The sequence below is a fragment of the Rattus norvegicus genome, chromosome 13 (genome assembly GCF_021556685.1).
Source record: "Rattus norvegicus strain SHRSP/BbbUtx chromosome 13, alternate assembly SHRSP_T2T, whole genome shotgun sequence".
Classification (NCBI taxonomy): Eukaryota; Metazoa; Chordata; class Mammalia; order Rodentia; family Muridae; genus Rattus; species Rattus norvegicus.
The window spans coordinates 98,925,778-98,953,021 of NC_141546.1; the positions used below are offsets into that span (position 1 = coordinate 98,925,778).

Consider the following 27,244-nt stretch of genomic DNA (forward strand, 5'->3'; position numbering starts at 1 on the left):
CACTGTGAGCTTCATCCTGCCAGCCTCAGGCAACAGTAGAGAACTGTGGTCCCCTTCCAGTTGGGGTGGGGTCTTCTCAGCCAAGGTCACCAGAGGCCCCAGTGACCTTGTAAGTGGGCAGAGTCCAGAAAGAATAGGGAGGAGAAAGAGAAGAGGCTGACTTAGCCACTCCCGACTTTACCAATCTCTTCCACAGATGACAGAACAGGAGGTCACAAAGAGGGACCAAGACTAAGGCACCACAGGGATAAATATTGATGATTCTGGAGCTGCTTGTAGACAGGCACCACCTCTGCCCCAAATCTCTCCATTTCAGAGGCCATCAAGGTGGCTCAGAGGGTAAAGGTACTTGCTGTCTGTGCTAATTTTTTGCTTGGTTTTGTTTGTTTGTTTGTTTGTTTGTTGTGTTTTTTGTTTCGTTTTGTTTTGTTTTGGTCAATTTGACACATTAGAGTTATCTAGGAAGAAGGAACCACAATTGAAGAATTGGTCAATTCAATGAGTCTGTAGGCCATCTGTGTTGTATTGTCTTGGTTGATTGATGTAGGAGGCCCAGTCCACTGTGGGCGGCACCACCCCTAGGCAGGTGGTCCTGGGTGGTATAGAAAGAAGGTTGAGCAAGGCATGTGGTGGTTGCTCCTGCCTGTTAGCAGTGTTCCTCCAAACCTTCTGCTTCAGGACCAGCCTTCAGGTTCCCACACTGGCTTCCCTTGACAATGACCTGTAAACCTGTAAACCAAGCAAACCCTTTCCTCCCCTGCTGATTTTCATCAGAGTGCTTTATTACAGCAACAGGGATGTAATAAATTTACATTGTTACATTGTGCAAGGCTGATGACCTGAGTTCTATCTTCAGAACCTGTGTAAAAGTGGAAGGAAACGGGGTTGGGGATTTAGCTCAGTGGTAGAGCGCTTGCCTAGCAAGCACAAGGCCCTGGGTTCGGTCCCCAGCTCCGAAAAAGAGAAAAAAGAAAAAGAAAAAAAAAAAGAAAAAAAAAGTGGAAGGAAACAAAAAAGTCCACAAAACCACTCTCTGACTTCTGACACACACACCTCCCTGACACACACACACACACACACACACACACACACACAGAGAGAGAGAGAGAGAGAGAGAGAGAGAGAGAGATAATAGTTAACAAAATGGAAGTTTTTTTAAAAAAAAAATCACTCAACTTTGTATTCTTAGAATCCATTACACATATAATTAACCAAGCATTAGAGAGGTCCTTACAGGGAACCAGCCCTGATCTCTAATACAGCTCCTCTAGGCAGGGCTTCTGCCTGTGGGGCCCTCAGATGGGTCAGTACCAAATAGTCCTCCTGTCATGGAGAAGTATCCTCTTTCATCTGTCCCCCATCTCACATTATCTCCATCCACATTGGCCAACATAACCTACCAGGGCTGAATGCGACAATCAAGTTGAATCATAAATGTGGCCTGACAGTAAAATGCCAAAAAAGAAAAAAAAAGTCACTCTAGACCTGAATGTAAACCCCACCAACATTCACTCCAAGGAGTCTCGTGTTCGTATGAACCACAGTTCAGAGGCGAGAACTGAAGAGCTTCGGTTAATTACCTCAGTTTCAGTGGAGGTGTTGCTCAAAGATAGTGTCTCAAGTTCATTTGCTTTAGTCTGAGTGTCTGGGAGAAGACTCATTCAAGGGCCTGGGAGGGTGGGATCCTTCCCATAGTTGGACTCTACAGTGTTTCTTGAGGGGAGCCTTAGAGTTTAAATTCACCTGCAAGCTACTCGGGGCTTGGCTCTTCTCCCCCTCCTCCCTCTCCTCCTCCTCCTCCTCCTCCCCCTCCCTCTCCTCCTCCTCCTTTTCCTCCTCTTCCTCCTCTTCTCTTCTTCTTCCTCTTCTTCCTCTTCCTCCTTTTTCCTCTTCCTCCTCCTCCTTCTCCTACTCCTCTCTTTTTCTTGAATGTTTAAATCTCAGCAAAGCGCACAGAGCACAATGTTTGCCACGGGAACCATTCCTCGCTGCTGTACAATAGCTCACTGGATCCCCCTTCGACGTGTAAGAATGAAGCTCTAAACCCCCTAGATAGCAGCATCCCAGTTACCTTCCCCTGCTCTCTCCATCCCAAGCCTCCCTTCTCCCTGGGTCTGAGTTTGACTACGAGGTACCCACAGAAGTGGAACTGTGCGATATGTATGCCATGTGACTGGTTTCTTTCTGGTAGTCTCATGTTCTTCAGGTTCATTCTGAGTTGAGTACATGCAGGGCGTTGCTAAATGTTAAGGCTGAATATAATATCCTACTGCTCGCCTGTGTTTGCTTACCCGTCTGTCCGTGCTTGTCCATCTGTCCATGAGTCCTTGAATTGTCTCTGTCTCTCAAGCATTATAAAAAACTCTGCTACGAAAATATTGTATAGGCCTCAATCTCTGAACCATCAAAAAATATAGCAAATTCAGTTAAACAAATGCATTCTAGAAGATTGTTCTACAAGGGAAAAAAGCCAACATCTGTCTCTGGGGTGTCTACCCATCACTCATTGTTAGGTAACCACAACCCAAGGAGAACTTAGTGATGGCACCAAGTTGATCATATCGGAGAGAGACAGACTTGCCTATAAACAGTCTTCTCTGGAAGGGGCCCTGAGACATTCCCACTCTGAGCAGTTTTCACGGTTCAAAACAAAATACCATTAAAAGGCTCTCCATTTTGTCCCCAAGAAGCTCAGAACACAGGCATTGCTAAGAAAGCCCAGCACTTGTGAGTGTGCTGTAACAAAGAGAGAAACAGAGTGTCCCTCCCATCCTGCCTACAGATGATGCCTGGAACACTGTCTGCCTGACATGCGGTTTACCAACCAGTGTGAGGTAAGATGTCAGGCACACATCCACAGAAGGTCCTGTCTCAAAGGGAAGGAGATACTGGAGAGCGGGGAGGGTGATATAATTAAAAAGCTACGACACAATATAATTCAGAGACGTGTCAGTGGGGTAGCACACTGCCAGCACTTGGGGTCTCTTCTTATTCTCTAAAAGCCCTGTGATTAGAACAAGGAGACAGCTTTAAGAACTAAGATTCACCCCACCAGGCATTAACGGTGTCCAGAAACTATGTGAGCAATCTCGCTTGATGTCCTCAAGACATTTATATCTGTCTGATGCAGAACCAGAGCAGGGAAACATGTTAATTTTCTCATCCTGAGATAACACGTCTACAGAAACTCACAGCCCCACAAAAAGCTCCGAGTATCCTCTAGGGCTTCCACTGCCTCTACTGCCTTAAAATATAGACTTGCATTTATCTTGGCCACATTAACGAGGTCTGTTTGACCAATACATTTATATTTATGATGACTGAGGGCAGATTATGGTTGTTAAAACTTGTCCTTGGGACATGAAAACACTCCTCTGTCATTAATACATTTGCTAATATAAACTATGATGTCAGGTCAACGTAAAGGGTAAAAATGTTTTTAAAGTACATGCACATCATTTTTTAAAGCAATTGAGCCTAATGGAATAGCAAAGGTCATCATAACAAACCATTACAGTCTTCGACTTGGCTACGCCGGCCACAGAAGAACCTCCAAGAAACCATCATCATTCCTCCAATGTTATGGCATCCAGACGACAGGGATGCCTCGAAAATGAGTCATCCGGGCTCAGATCCGCAGTAGCTATGTGAGTGCAGCACAATCAATTATTCATGTGTTTACAGAGAGCTTTCCTGGTTGATGTTAACCAGAGATGCCTGCAAAGGACAGCTCTCCAGCTGCCCCCAGCCATCCCCGGCCTCCAACTAACAAGTCACTTTAATTGCTGGAGAAGCCATCTGGGAGGATGAGCCTCCCCAGCCCAGGCCCTGAGACTTTATTAGGTGCAAAAATATTAATCAGGGATAATTATGACAATACTTTATATACAGGACTCTCAGGAAAATCCTAAAGAGGGTGAGAGAAGGTGGGCCTGACCCGGAACCCATTAGGCTCAATGGGGCTTGGACTATTGAAGATCCAGCTCAGGGACGCACAGAGAGCTAAAGAGAGGAGGACGAAGGAAAGGAATGGGAGGCTTTGAGTCCCCGTGTAGAACGCTCTGTGAGGAAAGTTGCACAACTGAGGACCACCAATGGTGAACACTTTAGATTGGTCAACAGCCAAATTGACCCCCCCATCCAAAATGGCCCCGGGAGAAGGTGGATGGGAAACAGGACCTCCAGGCTGTCCAAGAAGACTAATGCTGTGAACAAGGGTAATTCCTGTCTCTGAGCTGGGACACAGTGTGGAAGCTGATGGTTCTACTGGCCTGGCTGGAGCTGTGTGTGGGTTGTAGTCAAAGCCGTGGCCTCGCTTCTTAAGAGTGTGTAGTCAGAGCAAACGGTGATCAGAGGGTACAGCAGGCACATTTTATTATTAGATGGATTCCAAGAACTTGGCTGTACTGAGAGACTTTTCTCCTTTTGTTTGAAATTAAGTAATTTACAACATTGTCATAATGCGGGGCTGGTGAACTGAGTGTGGTTGGTAGAGCTTGCCTAGCATGCCTGACTCCCTGGGCTTGATCCTCAGCACCGCATACAACTGGATGTGGCAGTGCACGCCTATTATCCCAGAACCCAGGAGGTGGCACCAAGAGGGGCAGAAGTTCACAGTCATCTGGGCTACAAGAAACCCTGCTGCAAAAAAATAGATACATAGAGAGATACATGGATAGATAGATAGATAGATAGATAGATAGATAGATAGATAGACAGACAGATAGACAGATAGATAGATACATACATAGATACATACATAGATACATAGATAGATACATAGATAAATACATAGATAGGATACATAGATAGATAGATAGATAGATAGATAGATAGATAGATAGATAGATAGATAGACAGACAGACAGACAGATAGATACATAGGATACATAGATAGATAGATAGATAGATAGATAGATAGATAGATAGATAGATAGACAGACAGACAGATAGATACATAGGATACATAGATAGATAGATAGATAGATAGATAGATAGATAGATAGATACATACATACATACATACATACATACATAGAAGATAGACAGACAGATAGAGCTGTCATAACTCATCTGACTATATCTAAGAAAGTATTGTAAATAATCTATGTTCTTACTAACATAAGCATAGTTAAAAATAAATATTGAGCTGGGTGTGGCAGTGCACATCTCACACACCAACACTGATGAGCCTCAAGCAGGAGGATCCTGGGACACGCAGCTAGACCATGTTTTGACAAATGCACACACACACACACACACACACACACACAACTAGATAGATAGATAGATAGATAGATAGATAGATAGATAGATAGATAGATAGGTGATAGATATAGAGGAACAGAGTTAAGAAGAACTACAGTAAGTTCTTAGAAGGAGAGAGGACAACCCTCGTCCTTGGGCACCTTGGGAACCTCTGCAGTTGGATGTCGTATGAAGCCAGAGTTGCAGAGGGCTTGTTTTGGGATCGCTTTATCTCTTCCCAGCTTCCCACGAATGCACCACTCCTGTTGACCAGAACTCCTGAGCTGTTCCACAAGCTTCCCTAGATACCAGAATGGCATTTGTCAAGGGCCAAATGAAATGCCTCCAGATGGGCTGCTGTGTCTTTGAAGAAGACTGAGGCATGCTGGACTTCTCAAACATATTGCTCCATGGCATTCTCCCTAACCCCCACCCCTGCAAACTCAGGCTTCCACTGTGGAAAATGCAGTGCAACCCACAAGAAACCGAGCTGTCTACAATCAAGTGAGTGAGGATATGTGCGTTCATTTCTCTCTCTGCTCTTGATTGTGAATACAACCAGGCCCCTCAAATACCCACAGCCTTGACTCTTCCACATGGTAGACCTTGAATTATGGGCTAAATACACGTGTTTTCCTCTCAGCTGCTTCTGGGCGTGGTATTTTATCACAGCAGCCTAAGCAAAACTAGGAGAGGGCTCCGACTCACAATGGAGCCCAATGTAGTCTTGAACTCATGATGAGTCCCCTGGCTCAGTCCTTCAGGGGCCGGGCTTATAGGTTCATCCCACCACACTCCACCCCATCCTGCTTTCTTTCCGTTTTTGCGTGCCTAAGTTGCTATTTTACTTCCTTCTGGCAAGTTTCTAGCACTTTCTGTGGGATGCCAAGACAGCAAGCCTTTAAGGTTGCCCACTGGAGTCATGCTACAGCTCTCCTCCTGTTCTGCAGCCCTGGGGTTCACCTGTCCGCCATGATTACCACATAAAGTCCCCAGGCACAGAACATCCACAAAATGCAGCTATTTGGGCGTGACCTCACAAGTCTGTCGCTGGCTGTTACAAGCTCTTTCTGAGGGTTTGTGATGGCCCATGCACCCGATCCTATGTTACTTCGAGTGTGCATGTGATCAGTATTCAAAGTATATACGACATCAGCTTTTCCTTTAGTACCAACCCCCTCGTTAAATATAAAATAGACACAAGTAAATGGCCTTTAAATCTCACTGACAGCGAGCTCGAGAACTGCTCAGAGCTTCTGGAGGTCACTGGGTTCTCGGTGTTCAAGGAGAACCTTTCATCCAAGGGGCTGAAGAAGGCAAGCGTTAAGTGAGCAGGGTTCTGGGTACCACCGCCCATTTGGGGGCTGCCCTGCAGCGCTAGCTCTAGCTACCTCACACAAGGTTCTGTACCGAGATAATGAGGGGTTCACCTGCAGCGACAGCCGTGGGGAAATGGACGCCATCTTTACATGGTGGTAGGGATATGGGCGTAGGGCCAGGGAGGATAAAGGTGACTACTCCGACCACCTGAAGTGGATCCCAGGGTAGAAGGAAAGAATTGACTTCTGCAAATTATCCTGACTTCCACGTGTGTATCATGGCGCATGCACGCGCGCGCACGCACACGCACCAATATTTACTATACTAATGTACATATTTATATATTTAAATAAATTAAAATTTAAAATAATAAAAGAAAGTACTTTCCTAAAGCAGAGAAACACAGGGGCACCTGGGGAATTCAGATGGAAATGTGCCCAGTACTTAACGGGGACCTGCTAAGTTCGAAAGACTGTATTTCTGTTCTGTGTGCCCGCCCCAGGAAACAATGAAACAGAAGGAAATCTGAAAGCAGATTTTAAAACTAAACAGCAAGTACAACACTGCTTTTTTTTTTTTTTTTTTTTTTTTAATATTTCTCAAGGTGGGCTGAGCTACCAATCACCACCACTAGGCGGCGCCATATCCTCACAGGGCCATTTCATTTTGCTCACATTCGGCGAGCCATCATTTTCCCCGGTTAAGCTCAAATCTCATCTTAGACACCCAGAAGGAGGTGTCTCCCTCTCTAGTGTCACTGTCTGTCCCCACATGCTAGGAACGACTTCGAATCCCTTAGTGGGGAGCATCAACGGCTTTGCTTCCAGAGTGGGATCTTATTACTTTTCACAGAACTGAGAGGCAGTCTGGGTGCTCCAGAGAGCTAGCTTTAGACCCTGACACTTCAGAGGTTTCTTGGGCTAACGGATCCGTCGAATCTTCATGCTGTCTGGTAAGCAACAGAGTCTGATCCAGGATCTATGGAACAATTTGTATCTTCGGGATTTGCTCGTTAAACCCTTTCCAAAGCCTGGGCCCGAGGAGAAAAGTGAATGCCGTCATTCCAGCTTTACTTGGGAGAGTATTTAATTTCCATTGTACGCACCATGTCCAGGGGTAGCAAAACATTCTGGAACATTCTTCTGGCTTACACAGTCGTCCTCCTTTTTTCTCCTCTTTCCCAAAAGAAGGCTAGGGAGATGACGGACATCTGCTGTCTTGGCAAGTGAATGCCGAAATAGAAAAATTACTCCATAATTATAAACAGGGCGATGTGATAATCCCTTCATTCTTCAAGAAACTTAATGGGGGCCTAAATTCGCCAGACCGTATTTCCCTGCTTTCCGTGCTGGCCCCAGGAAACACTGAAACAGAAGGAAATCTGAAAGAGGAGAAACTTGGAACCCACAGATCCAAAGAATAGGCTGAAGAACGATTTCCAGCGGTGTCAGTTTTTAAAACTTTTTTTTTTTTTAAGAGACATCTGTTGTTCCGGAACGCACAGTTCCCATCACTAGCTCAGAAGGTACACAGGGTCTCCCACTTTGATTGTCCCTGGATTTTCCAGAGCAAAATATTGTCCGAAGGTGGGTAACTTTCCACACAGCGCTTGCTCCGAAGGTTCACACAGGCGGTAACTGCAACCGGAAAGGGCGCTGATGAGTCAGAAGGAACGGAAGAGCTTGGACCCCAGGTGGCTGTGCTTTGTCAGGGCTGAAGCAGGTGTCCGCCCAGTCAGGCCGGCTGTGCCTAGAGCCGGGTTCCAAACAGTTCTAAGGGACCAGCACCCCCTGGCGGACGGCCAGAGAGTGACAGGCCAGTTGGAATCACCAAAGATAGGCAAAAGCTAAATCCTCACAGCTTTTCCCTGCAGGGACATTCTCTCTTCCAACGTTAAGAAATGGATACTTGGAGCTGGAGAGATGGCTCGGTGGTTAAGGGCACTGGCTGCTCTTCCAGAGGACTAGGGTTGGGTTCCCGGTATCCGTACCAGGAGGCTCCTAACTGCTTGTAACACTTGGGTCACATCCGGTCTATGTGATCCAATTCCTTCCTCTGGCTCTGCTAGGACTGTACACACATGGCACACAGGCACAGAAGCAGGCAAAACACCCAGGGGCATCAAACAAACATAAGCTTAAATTTTAAGAAAGACAGGGTTGGGGATTTAGCTCAGTGGCAGAGCACTTGCCTAGCAAGCACAAGGCCCTGGGTTCAGTCCCCAGCTCCGAAAAAAAAAAAGAAAAAAAGAAAAAAAGAAAAAAATTTTAAGAAAGATTTAAAATTTAAAAAAAAAAAGGAATCAAATACACATGCCTGAGTACGTATAATGGGATCTCGTTTGAGTTACCGTTCTCACCAGACATGCCTGCAGTTCTCCTTTTCTCTCACAATTCCTCCACGGCGGTGTCACCTGGTCCAAGCTCACCCCTTCCACTGCATCTCTCCCTTCCCGGTCCATGATACCCCCAGAGCAGAGGCCCTTGGAGGGTATCATTTGGTTTTATTCCCTTCTCTTGCTCCCACTGTTCCAGTGTTGCTGCCGGCATGGCTGATGTACGTGAGAAGCTGTACTATCAAGCCCTTTAACTTCTTAGCTCTCTTCACTTTTCATTCCCCCACATCAACTTATTGTGGACGCTGTCCTACGAGTGCCCCTTTTAAGAAAGGAGTTGGTTTTATTTAACTCTGTGAGTATTGCTCTACACATGCATAAATGACCATGTGTGCAGGGGCTGCGGGTGCCAGAGAAAAGGCTCTCCTGAAGCTGGAGTTACAGGCGGTTATGGGTGCCCCAAATGGGTGTTGGGAACTGAACCCTGGTCCTCTGCAAGAGCAGCTCATGCTTTTAACCACTGAGCCATCTCTCCAGCCCCATGCTGCCCTAACTTCATTCTGATCTTATTATTCTTGTACTAGGAAAGCCTGTCTGGCTCCCCAGTGCATAAAGAATAACACTGCAGGGGCTGGAGAGACGGCTCAGTGGTTAAGAACACTGACCGCTCCTCCAGAGGTCCTGAGTTCAATTCCCTGCAATCACAGGGTGGCTCACAACCATCTGTGATGGGAGCTGATGCCCTCTTCTGGTGTGTCTGAAGACAATGACAGTGAACTCATATACATTAAATAAATAAATAAATCTTAAAAGGAAAAAGGGCGACACTGCAGCTCTCCCACATGGTGTGCAAAGCACTGTACCTGACCCCAGACAGCTTTCTCAAACCCTTCTCTCCTGCTACAGACTGCACCCATGCAACACTCTGCTTTTCATGGCTTGCTGACTCCTGTAACTATCCCTCCTCCCCTTCCCCAAGCAGCAGGATCCCACCTTTCCCTCTAGGGTTCTGCTCAAACATCGATGAAGCCCACACCCCCATCAGTTCCTGCTTCTTTATCTCTCCGCTCTCTCCATGGTTTGTCCTACAGGTCCAGCCCACACATCTGTCTGTTCTACGGGACAGAATGACCTGGGGAAATCCAAGTGTGTCCAGTTCCCTTTATCCACTTACACTCAGTTCTAGTTCACTGCTTGTTGACTGGATAAGAGTGTTGGTAAGTGAGACCCTTAAAGACAGTGCGAGCTAGATGCGGTCATCCCAGCACTCAGGAGATGCAAGGAAGGGGGATATCAAGTTCAAGGTCAACCTGGACACAGAGCAAGACCTTGATGGGGGGCGGAGGAGGGATATGCCCTCTGCCAGGCAGAAAACTCAAGAAACCTTGAAGAATCCATATACACAACATGGGATGCCACGGTAAGACCCTGTCCCCAGCGCCTCTCCACCAGGAAAACTTCTTTTACTTTCCCACTTAAGCTGACCTCAGCATTATTATTGAAAGTATTAATTTTGTTCTACTTTACCTTTAAAACAACGCCTTGTAAAACTTGGTACTACCTACTCTTCAAAACATAAATGTTTGATGAGAACAGGGACTCAACCAAGATCCCAAATGTTTGGGTCATATGGCTGTGAACAAAAGGTACAGCCTAGGCTGTCCTTGAACTATTGACCTTCCTACTTTTGCCTCTTCAAGCATCTCTTTCTGGTTGTGTTACCACAACCAACAAAGATCTAAATTTTCTGTTGAGCAAGTCGATTCGGGGTAAGATCTCACGAGGTGGGTCAGGGGCTGAATGAAGCTGTGACGACTTAGAATTCTGATCCTCTCCCACTAGAATAACAGGTCTGTGTGACACTGCCCAGCTTAGGAGGTGCTGGATATCAGATGGGGATCCTTCAGCGTGCTAGGCTAGCATTCAAGCCCCTGAGCTATAGCACCAGAATGTATTATATAAATGCGTGAGGTTGTCAAAGAATACATTAAAATAATAATTAATAGAGGAAAAAGAGCTGAGTCTGTCTCCTCTGCAGCCCCCAACCCCTCCCCTAGTCTGTAGGATAACAATATGTCTGCCAGCTTTCACTGCAGCCATTCAAGAAAGGAGTGGATAGATAAACAGATGGATGGAGGAAGAATGGATAGATGGATGGATGAAGAATGGATAGATGGATGGATGGATGGATAGATGAATAGACAGGTAGATGGATGAATGGATGGACAGAAAGATGGATGGACAGACAGATGGATGGATGGACAGATGGATGAATAAAGCTGCTAATCTGGGCTATCTCAGCTTGCTTAGTGTTTCCTCATGGCATAGCCTGCAGTGGCCTTGGATCCATGAATCCAGGTATCTCTTCTTACTTGTCTCTCTCTTGGTTGCCTTGTGATGGAAGAGACATTTGAGCATGGGGTAGGAGGAAGACAGCATTCATTTATGGGGCTTGGCATATCTTACTCCCAGGCTCTCTACTGCTGGACTGAGGAGCTTACCTATCTCAGGGAATCCCTGTGCCTCTTGTGTACTTGCATATGCATCGAGCACTTACCAGGATACTCTAAGTCCTTTTACGAGTCTTAATAGGAATGTGTGACACCCTTGATCCACAGGTGAGTTTCAGAGGCAAAACCTTTGTGGCCAAAATCCCGTCTCTAAACGCTTGTCTGGTATTAGAGTCCAGAAGGAAGATTGGGAGTTCAAAGCTATCTTATCCTCTAGCAAGGATGAAACTACTCTTCATATCTACATATTCCTAAGCAACCCTCCTCCCCAAGACCAGTAAGAATCCAGAGATGCAACCAATCACACGCGCACCTTTAGCCTTGGACAGTTACTAAGTTATCAGGCAAGAGAAACCAAGTGAGGTCAAAAGCGGCCTCTGGTGGACATGATTGGGTATTGCAAGAGGTGTGTACTAAACTTTTCCCGTAAGTCTTGTCTGATCTAGTTATCATCTATATCTAACACCTATATCTGTATCTATATCTACCTGTATCAATCTATTGATATTGATATCTATAGAGATAGAGATATGGATAAATACATATGCAACTTCTGTTATCATTAACAAATTAGATTTTGAGATGTGTCTCACTTTGTAGCTCAGAATGACCTGGGACTGACTCTGTAGACCTGGTTAGCCTCAAAATTGTACCAATCATTCTGCCTCAATCTCCAAATACGGAGACTACTAATAGCCCCATTACTGAGCAATAAATTCCATTTCAAAGAAAAATGTCTATGCATTTCATTTGAGTGTATAGAGAACATGCACTTACTCTGATCAGCAGGAGGTCCTAAGACATGGCATTTACCCTAAGTGGAGGCCTCTGGACTGGACACTGTAGCCCAGGGCACAGCACTAGCCTAGCATGCTTGTGCCTCTGGGTTTTATCCCAACACTGAAAGCAACCATCAACAAACAACTCTCTCTCCAGTCAGACTTCTCCATCCTTACATGTGAGCAGAAACATTTCATCATATATCAAAGTGCCGTGCATTAGTGAGGAGCAGGTGTGAATCGCACGGCCTTCTGTACTCACGGCAGTGCAAGGTCCCCAGCCAGTCCCCATGTGGAGATCACTGAGCAATGGGCAGCCTTAGATCCACCCCCCACCCCCCCACCCCCCCACCCCCACTGAGGCCTCACTGTCCATCTCCAAGGCTGGGTTCTGAGCTAAGTATCTTGTGGCAGCTGCCAAAGGGTTGACACACAGAAACTGTCACCACTCTAGGCCACCAATGGGGCTGGGTGCCACTGAAAGCAGCTAGCCTCAAGAACAGAAAGTTCTTCCTACGGTCAGGACCCGGTCACCCATTGAAAGTCATACAAGTCGCTTTATTTCAGGTACGTAAAGTTCTGTTACAAAAACGAAGCAAACCAAACAAACAAATAAACAAAACAAGTACCAGGGGCTAGAGAAATGGTTCAGCATTTAAGAGCACTGACTGCTCTTCCCGAGAACCCAGGTTCAATTCCCAGCCTTCCAAGGAAGCTCACAACTGTTTGTAACTGCAGTTCTAGGGGATCCATAACACCAGACATGCATTGGGGTGCGCACACACACACAAACACAGACACACACGCAGACACATACACACACACACACACACAGACACACACACACATACACACACATAGGCACACACACAGAAACACACACACACATACACACATACACGAATGCAGGTAATGCCCGTACACATAAAAATAAATAAATCCTTACAGAAAACAAACAAACAAACAAAAAACCCCGCAAACCTCAGGATACTAAGCATGCTAAGACAGAACTCTGTGACAGAGAGCTCACCCATTATACTCAGTGTCCTGGTTCCAATCCTAGCACTATACAAGAAAAAAAAAAAAAAAAAAAAAAAGACGTCCCACTTCAGCCAGTCCTTTAAGAAAGAACAGAGTGATTTCATCCATTCATTGTACTGTCCCTTAGGCAGACAAGACTCCCTGAGCTTAGCTAACAGAACTAGTCCTTAGCTGGAGGACAATCCTCTGCCCTCTGCCTTGTCTTGCTCCTGCCCACCGTATAGTCAGCAGGCAAGGCCAGGCAGGTGGCTGAGAGGTCAGCAGCCCTGCCCAGCACAGTCAGTGCAAAGCAGTGCCATCAGCAATACTCAGAGAGGCCGCTGAAGGGCTGTGCCCTCCGCTCATGGTTTATACCCCTGCAGTGGGACCTCTCCCTGCCAGATTTATGACCACCTGTCCCGGGAAGAGTATAAATCACTATATCTGTGGCACTTTAAGTCTCAGGGAGAGACAGAAGACACCTAGGCCAGCAGCACTGTCTCTCTGGGTATTAGAAGCAATTAGGGCCCGATGGCTGGGCTGTAAGAAACCTGCATAAGATCAGGAGGTGAGTAGGGCTCCTGTGATTACCCCCACACTCCCCCTTCCTGTCCTTCTCTATGTTTTGGGTCCATTACTCTTTCTACAAATATAGCCTCCTAAGGGAGGGACTCTGACAGTACAGAGAAAACAACCCTAGAACCTGGAGCCCTTTAAGGAGGAGATGCGTCTACAATCACGTGAGCCTTTCAAAGCCAGAGAGAAAGGAAGTCTGGTATCCAGCAGTGTGTGAGAGAGAGATTAAGAGACACAAAGGTGACAACCAGCTCCCAGGTCTTTTGTCTGCCTTACACGTAGACTCATCTAAGTTTTCCCCATCTCTTATTTTATGAGGATCAGAGGCATGTCTAGTGATACAAGCCTATACAGTTCAAGGTACCTGGGAGGCTGAGACAGGAGAATCACAAGTTGAAGGCTTACCAAGTTCAAAACCAACCTGGATGTCTTAGGGAAACCCTGCCTCAAAACAAAAGTAATGGCTGCTTAAGCACACCCGCTGCTCTGTCAACTGTCTACAACTAGACTTCCAGGGGATCTGACACCTGCTTCTGGCCTATGTGTGGATTATACACATACGAGCTGCACAGATGCGTGTAAACACCCATACATAGAAGAAGAAGAAGAAGAAGAAGAAGAAGAAGAAGAAGAAGAAGAAGAAGAAGAAGAAGAAGAAGAAGAAGAGGAGGAGGAGGAGGAGGAGGAGGAGGAGGAGGAGGAGGAGGAGGAGGAAGAGGAGGAGGAGGAAGATGAGGAGGAGGAGGAGGAGGAAGATGAGGAGGAGGAAGATGAGGAGGAGGAAGATGAGGAGGACGGGGGAGGAGGGGAGGGGGAAGGAAGGGAGGGGGAAGGAGGGGAGGGGGAAGGAGGGGAGGGGGAAGGAGGGGAGGGGGAAGGAGGGGAGGGGGAGGGGGGAAGGAAGAAGAGGAGAAGAGGAAGAAGAGGAAGAGGAGGAGGGGGAAGAAAATGAAGAGGAAGAAGAGGAAAGGAAGAGGAAAAAGGAAAAAAGAAGAAAATGAAGAAGAGGAGGAAGAGAAAGAAGGAGGGAGAGGAGAAGGAGAGGTGGAGGAGGAGGAGAAAAGATGGTCGGGGACAGAGCTCAGTGGTAGAACAGCTTACCAAGCATTCACAAGGTTCTAGATTCAATCCCTAGAACGTAAAAGCAGAACAGATGGAGGCCCTGGCCTAAAGACTTGCTGACAGAAACAGCATTGCAATGGTTGGTCTCTTTCCATTGCTCGGCCTGGGTTTCTCTTTGCTGTATCTCCTCCATGGAAAATAAAAAGACTGGATTCTCCACTGTTCTGATGTTAGACAGACAAAAGTAAGGGCTGTAGTGGCTCACTATTGCTGTCCCAAAGCCTGCTCCTCATGGGGTATTTTACCTTACATAGTGACATTTCCCACAGTGCCTTATGGGAGCCCCATCCCGCCCCAACCCCCACTATTCTCTGGAGATACCGTCCAAGATCTCCAATGGGAACAGCAAATTGTAGGCAGTATGGAACCTTGGACGTAATGTCTTTTTTCCATTCATACCAACTACCTAATGGCCAGGACTCCCCAAAGCTCCCATTCTGCGTGTGTGTGCTGTTTCCACTGTTCCCCTTTATAAATAATAATAAACATGGTGAATATTATTAAACATGGCTCCTCCGACACCCAGACCCCCAGATGAGACCCCACGCGCCTGGTTCTACCTCTTCAGTGTTTCCAGAGGCTCCTTTTTGTCCATGATGCCAGTGTCCGGATCCACCGTTGTTAAAAGGCACCTGGACACACACACAAAGTATTGTAAGGGGGACAAAGCAGAGAGGCCCTGGCCACGCCCCGTGCCTTTGGTCACGCCCATGCCCATGGCCCCGCCCAGGCCCCGCCTCCACCCCGCCCCGCCTCCACCCCCAGGACAGGAAAAAGCCTTACCGGGTGCAAGGCATCACCCGTTTCAGTTCCACGTCTCCAATGAGAACCTCGTTCCAAGAATCCTAGAAAGTAAAGGACAAATTCCCAGGAGCTCTTTGGGGGTACTCATCTGCGCAGGAACTTGTGGGGAGTCATACCTAATGATGTCATTGCTTCAGCGGTACTGGGCTTCACTTCAGTCCGGAGGGGACCAGCGGACACCACACACCTGTTAGTTCCCTGTCTTCCTAAGCATTGTCTGTCCATCTCCTCTTTGAAAGCTTATCCACACACAACACCCTAGGTTGGATCCCTAGTTCTGAGCAGGATCAGAACTTCTAAACCAGTCTTGATACATAACAAGTTTGTTTCAGCACAGCCAGGGCTATTACACAGGGAAACCCTGTTTAAAGCAAGCAAACAAAAAGTCTATTGCAGAAGACCAGCATTCAGTTCCCAGGACCCACGTCAACCACTTCACAACCACCATAATGCCAGATCTAGGGAATCAGAGGCTCTCTTCTGGCCTCCAGAGGCACCTGCACTCACATGCATATGCCCCCACCACCACATACGTAATTAAAAATAAATCTTTTTATTTAAAAGAAGATTGTCAGTTATGGTGGTACATGCCTCTGACCCCAGCAATCAGGAAGCAGCAAGAGGTGGATCTCTTTAAGTCTGAGACCATCCTGGTCTATATAGCAAGTTCCAGGCCAGTCAGTTTTATATAGTATGACTCTTCTCTTTAAAAAAAAAAAAAGTTATAAAAAAAGAAAATTAAGGTAAAAATCCCACCATCTAGAAAGTGCCCTGCTTCCCTAAGCAGCAAAGGGAAGAAGGAGGAGAAAGCTGTTACTACTGACTTCACACCAGGCCAGAAGAATCCAAGGGAGGCTACGTCAGGGCACACTGGCTGGAGGCAATGTCTCCAAACAGGAAGGGCTCAGTGCAGAAAGGTCTGGACAGAGCCGACTCTGGCCTACGGCTGCATATCACCGCAGGCCAATGTACAGTTTATAGTGCTCTTATCCAAAGTACAGGCTAGGAAAATGAACTATGACATAACTTGAGAGCTGGAAACAGGGTATGGACTTCTTTATTTTTATTATTATTATTATTTATGAATTAATAATATGAGGATGAATTAAAACTCATTCATTTATTACTATTGTATGGGTATGTAAATGGGTGTGAGGGGTGTCATGGTGAGTGCTAAGTCTCATGAGCTCAGCCCACTCACAGACTTACTATGGACATTTTGAGAGAAGGAAGACAGTCACATCCTAAGAGCTCCCGCAGGGCTCCTGGGAACTTGTCCCTTGCCTCTCTAGGGTTTGAGAGGGAACATTTTGTGGTCCAGATGTGATGATGTGTCAAACTCTGACCTAGCAAGTGGCCAAGAACTGAGAATCACAAGGCAAGCGCGCCCGACTGGGTCTGGGAGGGGCAGAGCAGAGGGAGGAGCCAGGAGCAAACTTCCGGTGCCAAGTTCAGTGAAAGAGTGTTGTGCCCCAGGCAGATGCTGGAAAGTGAAAGGGGCTCTGGGTAAGAGAGGAGCCTGAGGGCAGCCTGGGAGCATGCATCTTCTTTATCAGCAGAACTGAGCCCTTCAGAGGGAGTCCTGTGTTGTGGTAAATTCTCCAACCAAATAAGCCCGTGCAAAGAAAACACAACCCAATTAACATGAACACAAGCTGCGTGCCTAGATTGGGCAGATCTACCACTAAACTACTCTATTCCCCAGCTATAAGATCCCTTATAACATACAGTTTCTCCAGGCCACGTGTTTCTGCTCCATTTTCCTTCCTCCCCCTCCTCCCCCTCCCCTTCCCCCTCCTCCACTTCCTCCTCCATTGTCCCCTTCCCTTTTCTCTCTCTCCTCCCAACTTTTCAGTTCCACCTTCCCTTCTGCTGCCCAATCACCAGCTCTAGCCTTTATTTTACAAGTTAAACTGGGAAGAAGGTCCGGGTAGCCTGAGTACAAGATTCACTTCTCATCAGAGCAGCCCCTCTTGGGGAAGCGTAATTAGCATCAAAATACAAACAGCACGGGGCAGCCCACAGTCCTGTGCTATATGTATCTCAGAAGTGACAGGTGGAGCACTGCAGGATTGGTGCAGACAGTTGAGAATTGGAGGGGGGAGGGGGAGGGAGAGAGGGGGGGGGAAGAGAAAGAGAGTGATGGCTTTCTAGAGGCACAGCCGGCAGGCACAGAAGATGTTGCCTTTTGTCAAGCTGATCAATGATTGACACAAGCCTGGACATACGGCCCATTGTCACAAAGGAACAGAAGCAATGCAAAGTCATTGTATAAGGATACATGCAGTTCACCCACTGTGCAGACACTCTGCCGTCATCAGAGGAATGTTGTTGCAAGATGTTTGATCACACTGTCAACCTCGAGACTGTTGTTCACTGGAAAAACCTGTTTCTTGTTGTGGTGTAGCTCAGCCTTAGCACACACGCACATTTAATACCTCGGACTCGAATACACATGCCCTTAGCACACATCTTTCATTCCAAACAATGAAGGTAAAGTGAGTTTGTGGAAGAAAGCACCCGTGTTTGAAAGTGATCTTCATGACAAAGTCAGGGTCAATTGAGTGACAGGCAAAGCCATGAAAGAGGAAGATTTGACAGAAGCAGAATTAGCTTCCCCAATATATGGGGTTAGAATTCAATCACTTGGCAGAGGTCAGGGCCTCTGTCTACTCTCCTCTGCTTTTCCCTTTCTATACGCATACAAAAGGTATGGCCAGAAGTAAACTCCTATTTGCAGGCTGACTCCACCGCTGGGTACCCATACCAGCCTCACTCACTGGGCCCCCAATGCCAGGGTCCTTGTATTTTCCATTCACAACCCCTTTTTTGCCTGAGAAATCTTTATGTGACTCCCCAAGCATCCAGTTATACAAAATAGGTACGATTTCCAAACATTCGTTGATAAGTCGTAAAAACTGTCTTTAAAACAATTCTTCAGGGCATTTGCCAAAGACTAAAGTGAAGTCTGTACGCTAATGCCATGAATGTGTTTGTGTGACAAAATAGAAACCCAAAGAAATTCTTACTGGCTCTGTGCTGAAGCGGAGGTAGAAAGACATTACCTTCTTTTTCAGTTATGAAACCACGACGCTGTGCAGAAACTCTGTTATGCGCAATAAAATCCACCCCAATTCATAACAAACAAAAGTTTCAAATCTGCTTGTGTCGTGTGGCATGACGACGGTCCGCTCAAAGTGCACATGTCTGTGTTCAGAACTGAGGCTGTGGTGAAGTCACGTGATACACTGTGGACAGGTACTGCCAGAAACACATCAGATTCATTGTGTGGTTGTGAGTTGTTTCACGTTCATTCCTGTATCGGCTACTTTTCTATCTCTATTGCTGTGATAAAACACTGCAACCTAGCAACCTAAAAGAGAAACCATTGATGTGGGCTATGCCAGAAGTTAGAGTCTGGGCTGGCAGAGCAAAACCATAGCAGTGGGAACAGAGCCCTGAGATCTCACGTCTTGAACCACAAGTACAAGCAGACAGGGCTAACTGGAATGTCACTAAGTCATAGGTCCCAAACTGCACAAACAGTGACACCAACTGGGGACCAGCTATTCAAATGCCCGAGTCCACAGAGGACATCTCATTGAAGCCATCCCTGGCACTGTCCCACATTTCTTCATGAGCCTCACATGCAGCTCTGTTGTAACCAGCATCTGCCTTCATGACAGATCAGGCAGAGTCAAAGTCAACACCCAAAGGTCATCACAAAGGTAAGTCAGGTGCTAGGGCCACATGGGACACTAGAAACCAGCATCCTAGATCTCTTCGTTGAGGCACAATGTGGGACACCTAAGAGCCAGACGAAGGTGGCCCTGGAAGTATTAGGGTGTAGGTTGATGTCGTTATGCAGGTGAAGGCAGGTACAGGGTAGAACGAGGCCTGTCATTGGATGAGAAGGAAGGATGGGCAGGAGAAAAGTTTTAGAGAGGCAGAGGAGACCAGAGCGAGGAGGAGGGCTGAGAGAACATGGCGGCGGATGTTAAGATTCCTCTCTGCACATATTGGATGAGTACAGGATTTTGTATTGTCTAGATGGGCAAATTGTATTTTACCAGTTGGATCAGAGGATATCGTGTGGATGTATTGTGGATTAAGAATTTAACACATAAATCTGATTGTTGGGTTACAGTTTGTTGAGTCTTGATATCCCTGGGTAGTTGGGAGTTTATACTTTAACTACTAGGGGGTGGTTGCTGGGAGTGTGGGCAGAGTCCGTGGCAGGGAGCCATAGTAGGCCAGCCCATGCTGGATTTCTAGAACCATGATTTTACCAGGTGGCTAGAACCAGAGAGTTCAAGGCTAGCAGAGAGCCACCAGGAGAGATATTAATCTGAGGTAAATTAGCCCTAGTGCCAATGGCCCATTGGAGCCGGAACTATCGACCGACTGCCAGGGTATGCGTGGGAATCGGTCCCGCCCCTTTTTTATTTTCACCACGACATTAGGGAATGGCACCATCAAGCTGAGAAGTGTTCCACCCCTTACCAGCCGCCATGCTAAAAATGCTGGTCTTTCTTCCTCAAAGGAGTCACCAGCTAGGCAGAAACTGGGTGGGGTAGCAAGACGAAACAAGCATTTTGTTTGTCCCCTGAATGAATGACACAGTCCACACAGTCTGTGCTGAGTGCATGTAGCTCAACGGTCAGTCTGCCTCCTCAGGACTCTTCCTGTAAGCCTCAGACCTCACACAGCAGCACCTCTGGTGTGCCTTCCATACACAAGCCTTCACTTCTTAGGCGCTCAGCAAGCTACCATAGAGCTATTGTGCAGCATAGAGACAAACAACTCTTGGCAATAGTCTAGCCCAATACCAATAACTGTTATGCTTCTTGTTGTTATTCTGAGAAAGTTCAGGCTGACCCTGAACTCACTACATAGCTCAGGCTGGCTTTGAACTCCTAATCCTCCTGCCTCTACCGCCATTGCTTTGATTACCGTTATGAGCCACCTGGGAATAACTATTTCACCTTTCACAAAATAAAAAGAAAGAGGCTATTCGGGCCAAACGTTACCTCAGCATAGATGCCACATCCTGAGATGACGATGTTAGGCCTGAAGTTCGCTGCTTTCACTCTTCTCTCCAGCCTAGAGTTGAGGTCTTCCAAGGACGCCTCAGAGAGCACCAAGAATGGACTTGCATCTGCATAGGCCACCTGACAAGGGAACAGACACTGGATACAATGTGGCCCAGGAATGCCTCATCCCGGGTATCATGGGTCTGGTCCCTGAAAATTCAGCCTCCACACCCCAACACACACACACACATCGTTACAACTATTTTCCCAGTTCTTTTCATAGACGTGTCACAGCAATTCAAATCTCAACTGTCCTTACAGTACTGCGTGACATAAGGGGTTCCAGAGAATGGCAGTTAAGAGCACTGGTTACTCTTGCAGAGACCCAGGGTTCAATTCCCAGCACCCACGTTGGCAGCATACAACCATTTGTGACTCCTTTCTAGAGGATCTGATGCCCTCTTCTGGCCTTCATAGGCACTGCACATGTGTGGCACATAGACATTCGGGCAAAACACGCAAAGCTATAAAATTGTGTTTTATTTTATGCATGACTTCAGAGTTCTATATCACTACACATCTTCCCTTAAAGGCATCATCACTTTGGCTGGAGAGATGGCTCAGCCGGGTCCTGAGTTCAATTCCCAGCAACCACGTAGTGGCTCACAACCATCTGTAATGGGATCTGATGCCCTCTTCTGGTGTGTTTGAAGGCAGCTATGGTGTACAGTGCACTCATATATATGAATTAAATAAATAAATCTTTTTTAAAAAAAACTGAGTCACTCAATTTGGGGGTGGGGAGGGCTGGAGAAGCAGCTCAGAGGTTGAGGGCACTGACTGCTCTTCCAGAGGTCCTGAGTTCAATGTCTCACTATTTTGAGAAAATGTTCACTGGTTCTATAGGTACCTGTCTCTATGCAACCTCCAATTTAATATGAAGTATAAATTTTGCCCCTCATTTTTTTAACATTAAAGCTGTTGGGGGTGTTACTTCCCTACATCATGAATCTCTGAAGTCCCATGTCTCAAAGAACAAGCCGGACTGTGTGAAAGTCTGGGACTCCCCACACTTGCTCTATAGAAGGTGCCCCTTCAATATGGGTTCACCCTACACATTGTAAGAAAGCTAAAAACATTTGGACTACACTGTTACAGGACTGATTGAAATGATATCCCTGCAGAATAAATAGTGTCAGATCCCTACAGGCACCAGAAAGCTAACACAAATAGGGAATGTAGATACTCCCAGGGAGTGTAACGCTCCCCCAAAATCAAGAAACAGGAACCCCATTCATACTTATCTGGGTAGGAAGGAGTTTATTCCCAAGAGACACTTGCAGTGCTCCCTTTGGCTATGAGACACAGTGGGACGCCATGAGACTGTGATGTCAGCCAGGGGACGTGGGCCTGCCTCTCCCAGTTTCTGACTGCTTTTAGGGGAGACTGGAGCCTAGATAACGGGGTGGTAGGGAGGCCTTACTGCTCTGCCTGTCTTGGCCCTCTATTTAGAAGCCTGGTTCCGGAGCGCTGTCCCGGCCCAGGCTGTGAGCGCAAGTGCTTTCTTTCTGTCTGTTGCTTGGAGTCCCTGGACCCTGGAGGTTGCGGTGAAAACCACAGCCTATCAGGGATGTGTCACATGTGGGGAAACCCACAACAACTTTTCTCCACTCTCAGACCACACCAAGCCTCTCACCAGCCTTTTTACCTGGTCCGTGGGCCGGAATGAAGCCCTCATTTTCTGAGAACTCCTGGGGTGCATGTGGGGCTCGAAGTGCACCAGGCGACAGCGCTGCGTCTTCAAGAAGCCGCTGATCCACTGAGCAGCATCCTCGCCACAATCCCTGCCCTGCACCTCCAGGCCATGCACTCTGCAGCAGGGACAGGGCAACAGGGCGGGACAATTTGGAGGCTCTGAGTACTGTCACACTATGCCTGAATGGGTCAGAAAGCGGCACGGGTCCAACGGTGATGCGGCTTGGCATTCCTTCACCACCAGAGGACTTTACTTTCAGTTCGGCCCTGCCTCGAAGCATCTGGACAAACCCCAGTGACGCTGAGAGTATTGTTTGAAGACTTGCTTTGCCCACTTATTTGTTTTCAAGACAGGGTTCCTTTATGTAGCCCTGGCTGTCCTGGAACTCGCTCTGTAGAGCAGGTTGGCCTCGAACTCAGAGATCCACCTGCCTCTTCTCCCAAGTGCTGGGATTAAAGGCTTCAGCCACCATGCAACGGAAGCAAACCTGTGACTCCTTACCCAGAAGGCCTGTGTAGGGGGTTGAAGGGAGGTAACAGATTTGAGCATCTCCAGAAGAACGTGAGCAGGGTGGGAGACATGGTCTGGGGAGCTGGCTCTGTTGGTATGAGCATGAGAACCCAAGTACCCAGAGCCTATTGGGGATTGGGTCTTTTGTTTTGTCTTAATTTGGTTCCCAAAGTCACACGGGAATCTATGTGTCCAGATGCTGAGGGTTCCTGTTCCCAGTTGGTTTTAGATTGATCAATAAAGAGCCAGCAGCCAATGGCTGGGCAGTGTTTAGGATTCCTGGGCAGAAGGGAAGAGGAATTCTGCCAGGAGAGGGGTGTAGGACAGACCATGCACCATGAAGGAGCAGAAAAGTCAGACTTAAGAGACCACTGATGTAAGAATCCAGGAAAGTAGGAGTAGTAGAGATGAAATGCAGATTTTAAAAGGTGATAAGTTAGGAATATCGGAGGGGAAAGTAGGTTAGCCATGTGGAGTTAGCCAGTGGGTGAGCTAGTAAGGCATATTAAAAATAATGGTCTCTCTCTCTCTCTCTCTCTCTCTCTCTCTCTCTCTCTCTCTCTGTGTGTGTGTGTGTGTGTGTGTGTGTGTGTGTGTGTGTGTCTTTCATTTGAGAATCCAGAGAACTCTGGTAGGTGGCAAGAAGTGCAATCACCTGCTGGGAGCTCAGAGTCAGTCACCCAAGAGCCTCAAGTGAGGAATTGTTAATTGTTATAGGAAGACACAGCTAATTGTTGTGGAAAGAGACAGAGATAGAGAGACAAACAGACAGACACAGAGAATCAGAGAGGGACAGAGACAGAGAGAAACAGAGACAGGATGGGAGAGAGAGACAGACAGAGAGACACAGAGACAGAGAGAAATTTTAGCAGTAGAGGGGTTTGAACCCAGGACTTTGTGCATGCTAAGCAAACACTCTACCACTGACCCACACTCCATTCCTTTTTCTGTCTCTTCATTTTTTTTTTTCAGGTGGGGTCCACTGAGTTGCCTAGGCTGCCTTTGAACTTATGATGCTCCTGCCTCAGCCTCCCTCCTGCTGGGATTACAGATCTGACTGAGATGGATTCATGGGTGTTTATTTGTTTGTTTGTTTGTTTCATTGGTTTTTTTTTTTTTTTTGAGACAGGGTTTCTCTGTATAGTGCTGGCTGTTTTGGAACTCAATTTAAACCAGGCTGGTCTTGAACTTACAGAGATCTGCCTGCCTCTGCCTCCCAAGTGCTGGGGCTTAAGGTATGCGCCACCACACCCAACTCATGTTCATATAAATTAAAAATACAGAAACAATATCAAAAATATAATTAAGCCAAATCATTTCCCCACAACGGGCAAAAGGAAATGCTAGCTTCACTTTCCCAGCTGCTAAGTCAGGCCCCAGAGCACCTCCCTTCCTGCAGCCCACCAGCGTCAGGGCTCGGGAGGCGGACTTGTGTGCCAACAGCTCGAGCAATGCCACATTTCCTCCAGTGGAGCACAGGACACCTCTTCAGTTACCACTGTTCTTCTTTTCCACTTTGCTTTTCTTTCTTTCTTTTTTTTTTTTTTTGGTTCTTTTTTTTTTTCCGGAGCTGGGGACGGAACCCAGGGCCTTGAGCTTCCTAGGCAAGCGCTCTACCACTGAGCCAAACCCCCAGCCCCTCTTTTCCACTTTGCAACTTCCCTGCTTGGAGCTGAGTATCATTTAATATGGCATTGTTACCAGAGCCCTTTGTAAGACAGCCCTGGGGCAGATTACAGGACTTCCCCCCTTTCTAGGACACCCTTCCTACCTGCTCCCAGTTTGTCCTGGATTCTTTGGTGGGATTATTATTTTTCTCTTAGGGTCATGCTCTAAGTGCTTTGGCCCCCATTGCTTTCTGCATAGAACTTTGTTTAATTGGCTCATTTATATTTGAGTTGGGGTTCAAGCCCAGAGCTTCGAGCATGCTGGTCTAGTGCTCTACCACTGCGCCCCATCCTCAGCCTGCTACATTGGGCTTTTGTGTCCCTTGTTCCCACACCGGCTTTTGAAGCCGCGTCTCTCCTCTCATGAGGCAGAGGACTGGATGCTGAGGGCGTCCTGTGCAATCAATGGCTGTTAACAGTGTGCTTTCTGGAGCCTCTCTGTTGTTCACACATCCTCAGAATTGCAAGAGCATATGCACGATCTGGATTTTAATATAAATATGTGTTCATACGTGTATCTATAGGACACGGAAGTAACACAGGGTCTGTGCATGGAGAGAAAGCAGTCTAAACAAAAATGGGGGTGCAAAATAGCTCATGTTTTCTGCTTTATTTAGAGTCTAGATTTAACTATTTATCTACCTACCTACCTACCTACCTATCTATGTAAAGCCAGCGTTTCATGTAGCCCAGGCTAACCTCAAATTCACCATGTAGCCAAGGATGACCTGAAACTTCAGATCTTTCTGCCCCTACCTCTTCAGCACTGGAATTAGGGGAATGTACCATCATGCCTGGATTATGTGGTATTGGAGAGTAAATCCAGGGCTTCCTGTATGGTATGGTAGGCAAATACTGGACCAACTGAGGTGAATTCACAGACCTACCTATCTATACATACGTGATATGAAGTACTGAGATAATTATTTGAGGGGAAGAAAGGACCAGCAAAGGAATACAGGACAAGGAAATATGGGGCTAATATGAGCAAGGTACAGTATGTGTGTATGTGTGTGTGTGTGTGTGTGTGTGTGTGTGTGTGTGTGTGTGTGAAAACGGCATAATGAAACCCATCTATTATCTCATAAGCTAACTGAAATTTTAAACAACTAAAGGCTAAAGTGAGGGACAGTGCATGCATATCTGGCCCACAGGCCAGAGGCCTGCTCTGCTCACCTGCACTGGAGAAGGGGGTTTGTGGCAGGCGGTGTGATAGGCAGCAGCAGGTCCTTTGTGTAGGCTGCACTGAGTGTCAAGTTGTCGTCCTCACAGGTCAGAGAAATCTGGACCAATCGAGGTTCCTGCCGGGCAGTGACCATGTTCCCCTCTTCATTGACCACGAGCCAAAACCTGACATGGACAAAATACGGACTCCATGGAAAACAGCACAGGCAGCCTCAGCCTGCACCTTTTTTTTTTTTTTTTTTTTTTTCTGGAGCTGGGGACCGAACCCAGGGCCTTGCGCTTCCTAGGCAAGCGCTCTACCACTGAGCTAAATCCCCAACCCCCAGCCTGCACCTTTTACCCAGTTCTCATCTCCCCATGAGCTTAGAGAGAGGGCTGGGGGGGGGGGGGAGAGGGGGAGGGAGAGAGTATGTTGTCCTCAGCATTGCCTTGGCAATGAGCAAGACTGGGGCCTGACACCGTCTGTTCATTTTGAAGGAGTTAATAACCAATCAAGAATCAATGTGTAACAGATGGAGCGCTTGCCAGGACTTGATCATATTCATTAAGCAAGGCCCAAGAAGATGGGAAGATCCCACTTCACAGACGGCCAGAGGGTCACGGGGAAGCTGTGAGCTCTCCCGGGCAGAAAAGTGAGGAGTTTGCAGCCATAGAGTTCAGCTGAGCAACGGGTGGCTGCCTTTGTTTACTTTTAAATTTTAGGCGTGGGTGTTTGCCTTCCCCTTTGTATGAGCACCACATGCATGCAGTGCCTGTAAAGGCCAGAAGAGGGCGTGCTGGCAACAAAAGACCCCATTCACCCACAAGACGTCAAGCGCTCTTAACTGCTGAGCCGGCTCTCCAGCCCCACCCACCCGATGTTTAAACACAGGGTGTTGTGGATTCTGGAGTTTGCTGAAAAGGTCTGGTGTCTCTCTACAGTACTTTCCTAGCCCACTCTTCTCCATGTTTAGAGATGCTCACTCCTCAGGGAAACGTAACTGGAGACGGAAGAGCAACGGATAGAACCATTTGCAGAGGAAGTGCGATGCATCCCCTCTCCGCTGTTCAGGGCAGAAGCTGAGGCAGAAGCCACAGAGCAGTGCTGCTCACTGTCTTGCTCGTTCTAGTTGGCTCTACCTCCGTTCTTAAACAACGCAGGACAGAGAGTGGGCCGTTCTACGTCAATCTTTAATCAAGAAAATGCCCCACAGACTTTTCTCTAGGCAATCTAGAGAGGCTTGTTCTCAGCTGAGATTCCTCTTCCCAGATAAGTCTAAATTGTGTTGAACAAAAAAAAAAAAAAAAAAAAAAAAAAAAAAATCAGGATATCCCACTTATCATCTTATGCCTATAAATAAGTGGGCATTGGTATAATTGTAACTAAATGCTTTGTGAAAA

At 47.0% G+C, this 27,244-nt stretch overlaps 1 protein-coding gene across 3 annotated transcripts in view; it reads right to left on the reverse strand.

Annotated features, from left to right (window-relative positions):
* Positions 1-27,244, reverse strand: part of Mtarc1 (mitochondrial amidoxime reducing component 1) — a 39,882-nt gene that overhangs the window by 9,900 nt on the left and 2,738 nt on the right. Inside the window, exons 2-7 of one of the 3 annotated variants that reach the window (XM_087581738.1) lie at positions 25,856-26,029; positions 22,455-22,617; positions 20,744-20,884; positions 15,693-15,754; positions 15,470-15,541; positions 1,869-3,643 (exon numbers count right to left, since the gene is read on the reverse strand). In XM_087581738.1, the coding sequence (XP_087437864.1) occupies positions 3,619-3,643; positions 15,470-15,541; positions 15,693-15,754; positions 20,744-20,884; positions 22,455-22,617; positions 25,856-26,029 (637 nt within the window). In that variant the 3' untranslated portion in view covers positions 1,869-3,618. Of the gene's footprint in view, positions 1-1,868; positions 3,644-7,134; positions 8,205-15,469; positions 15,542-15,692; positions 15,755-20,743; positions 20,885-22,454; positions 22,618-25,855; positions 26,030-27,244 lie in introns of those variants that run through there. The other 2 variants (NM_001100811.1, XM_087581739.1) reach the window with 2 other exon arrangements.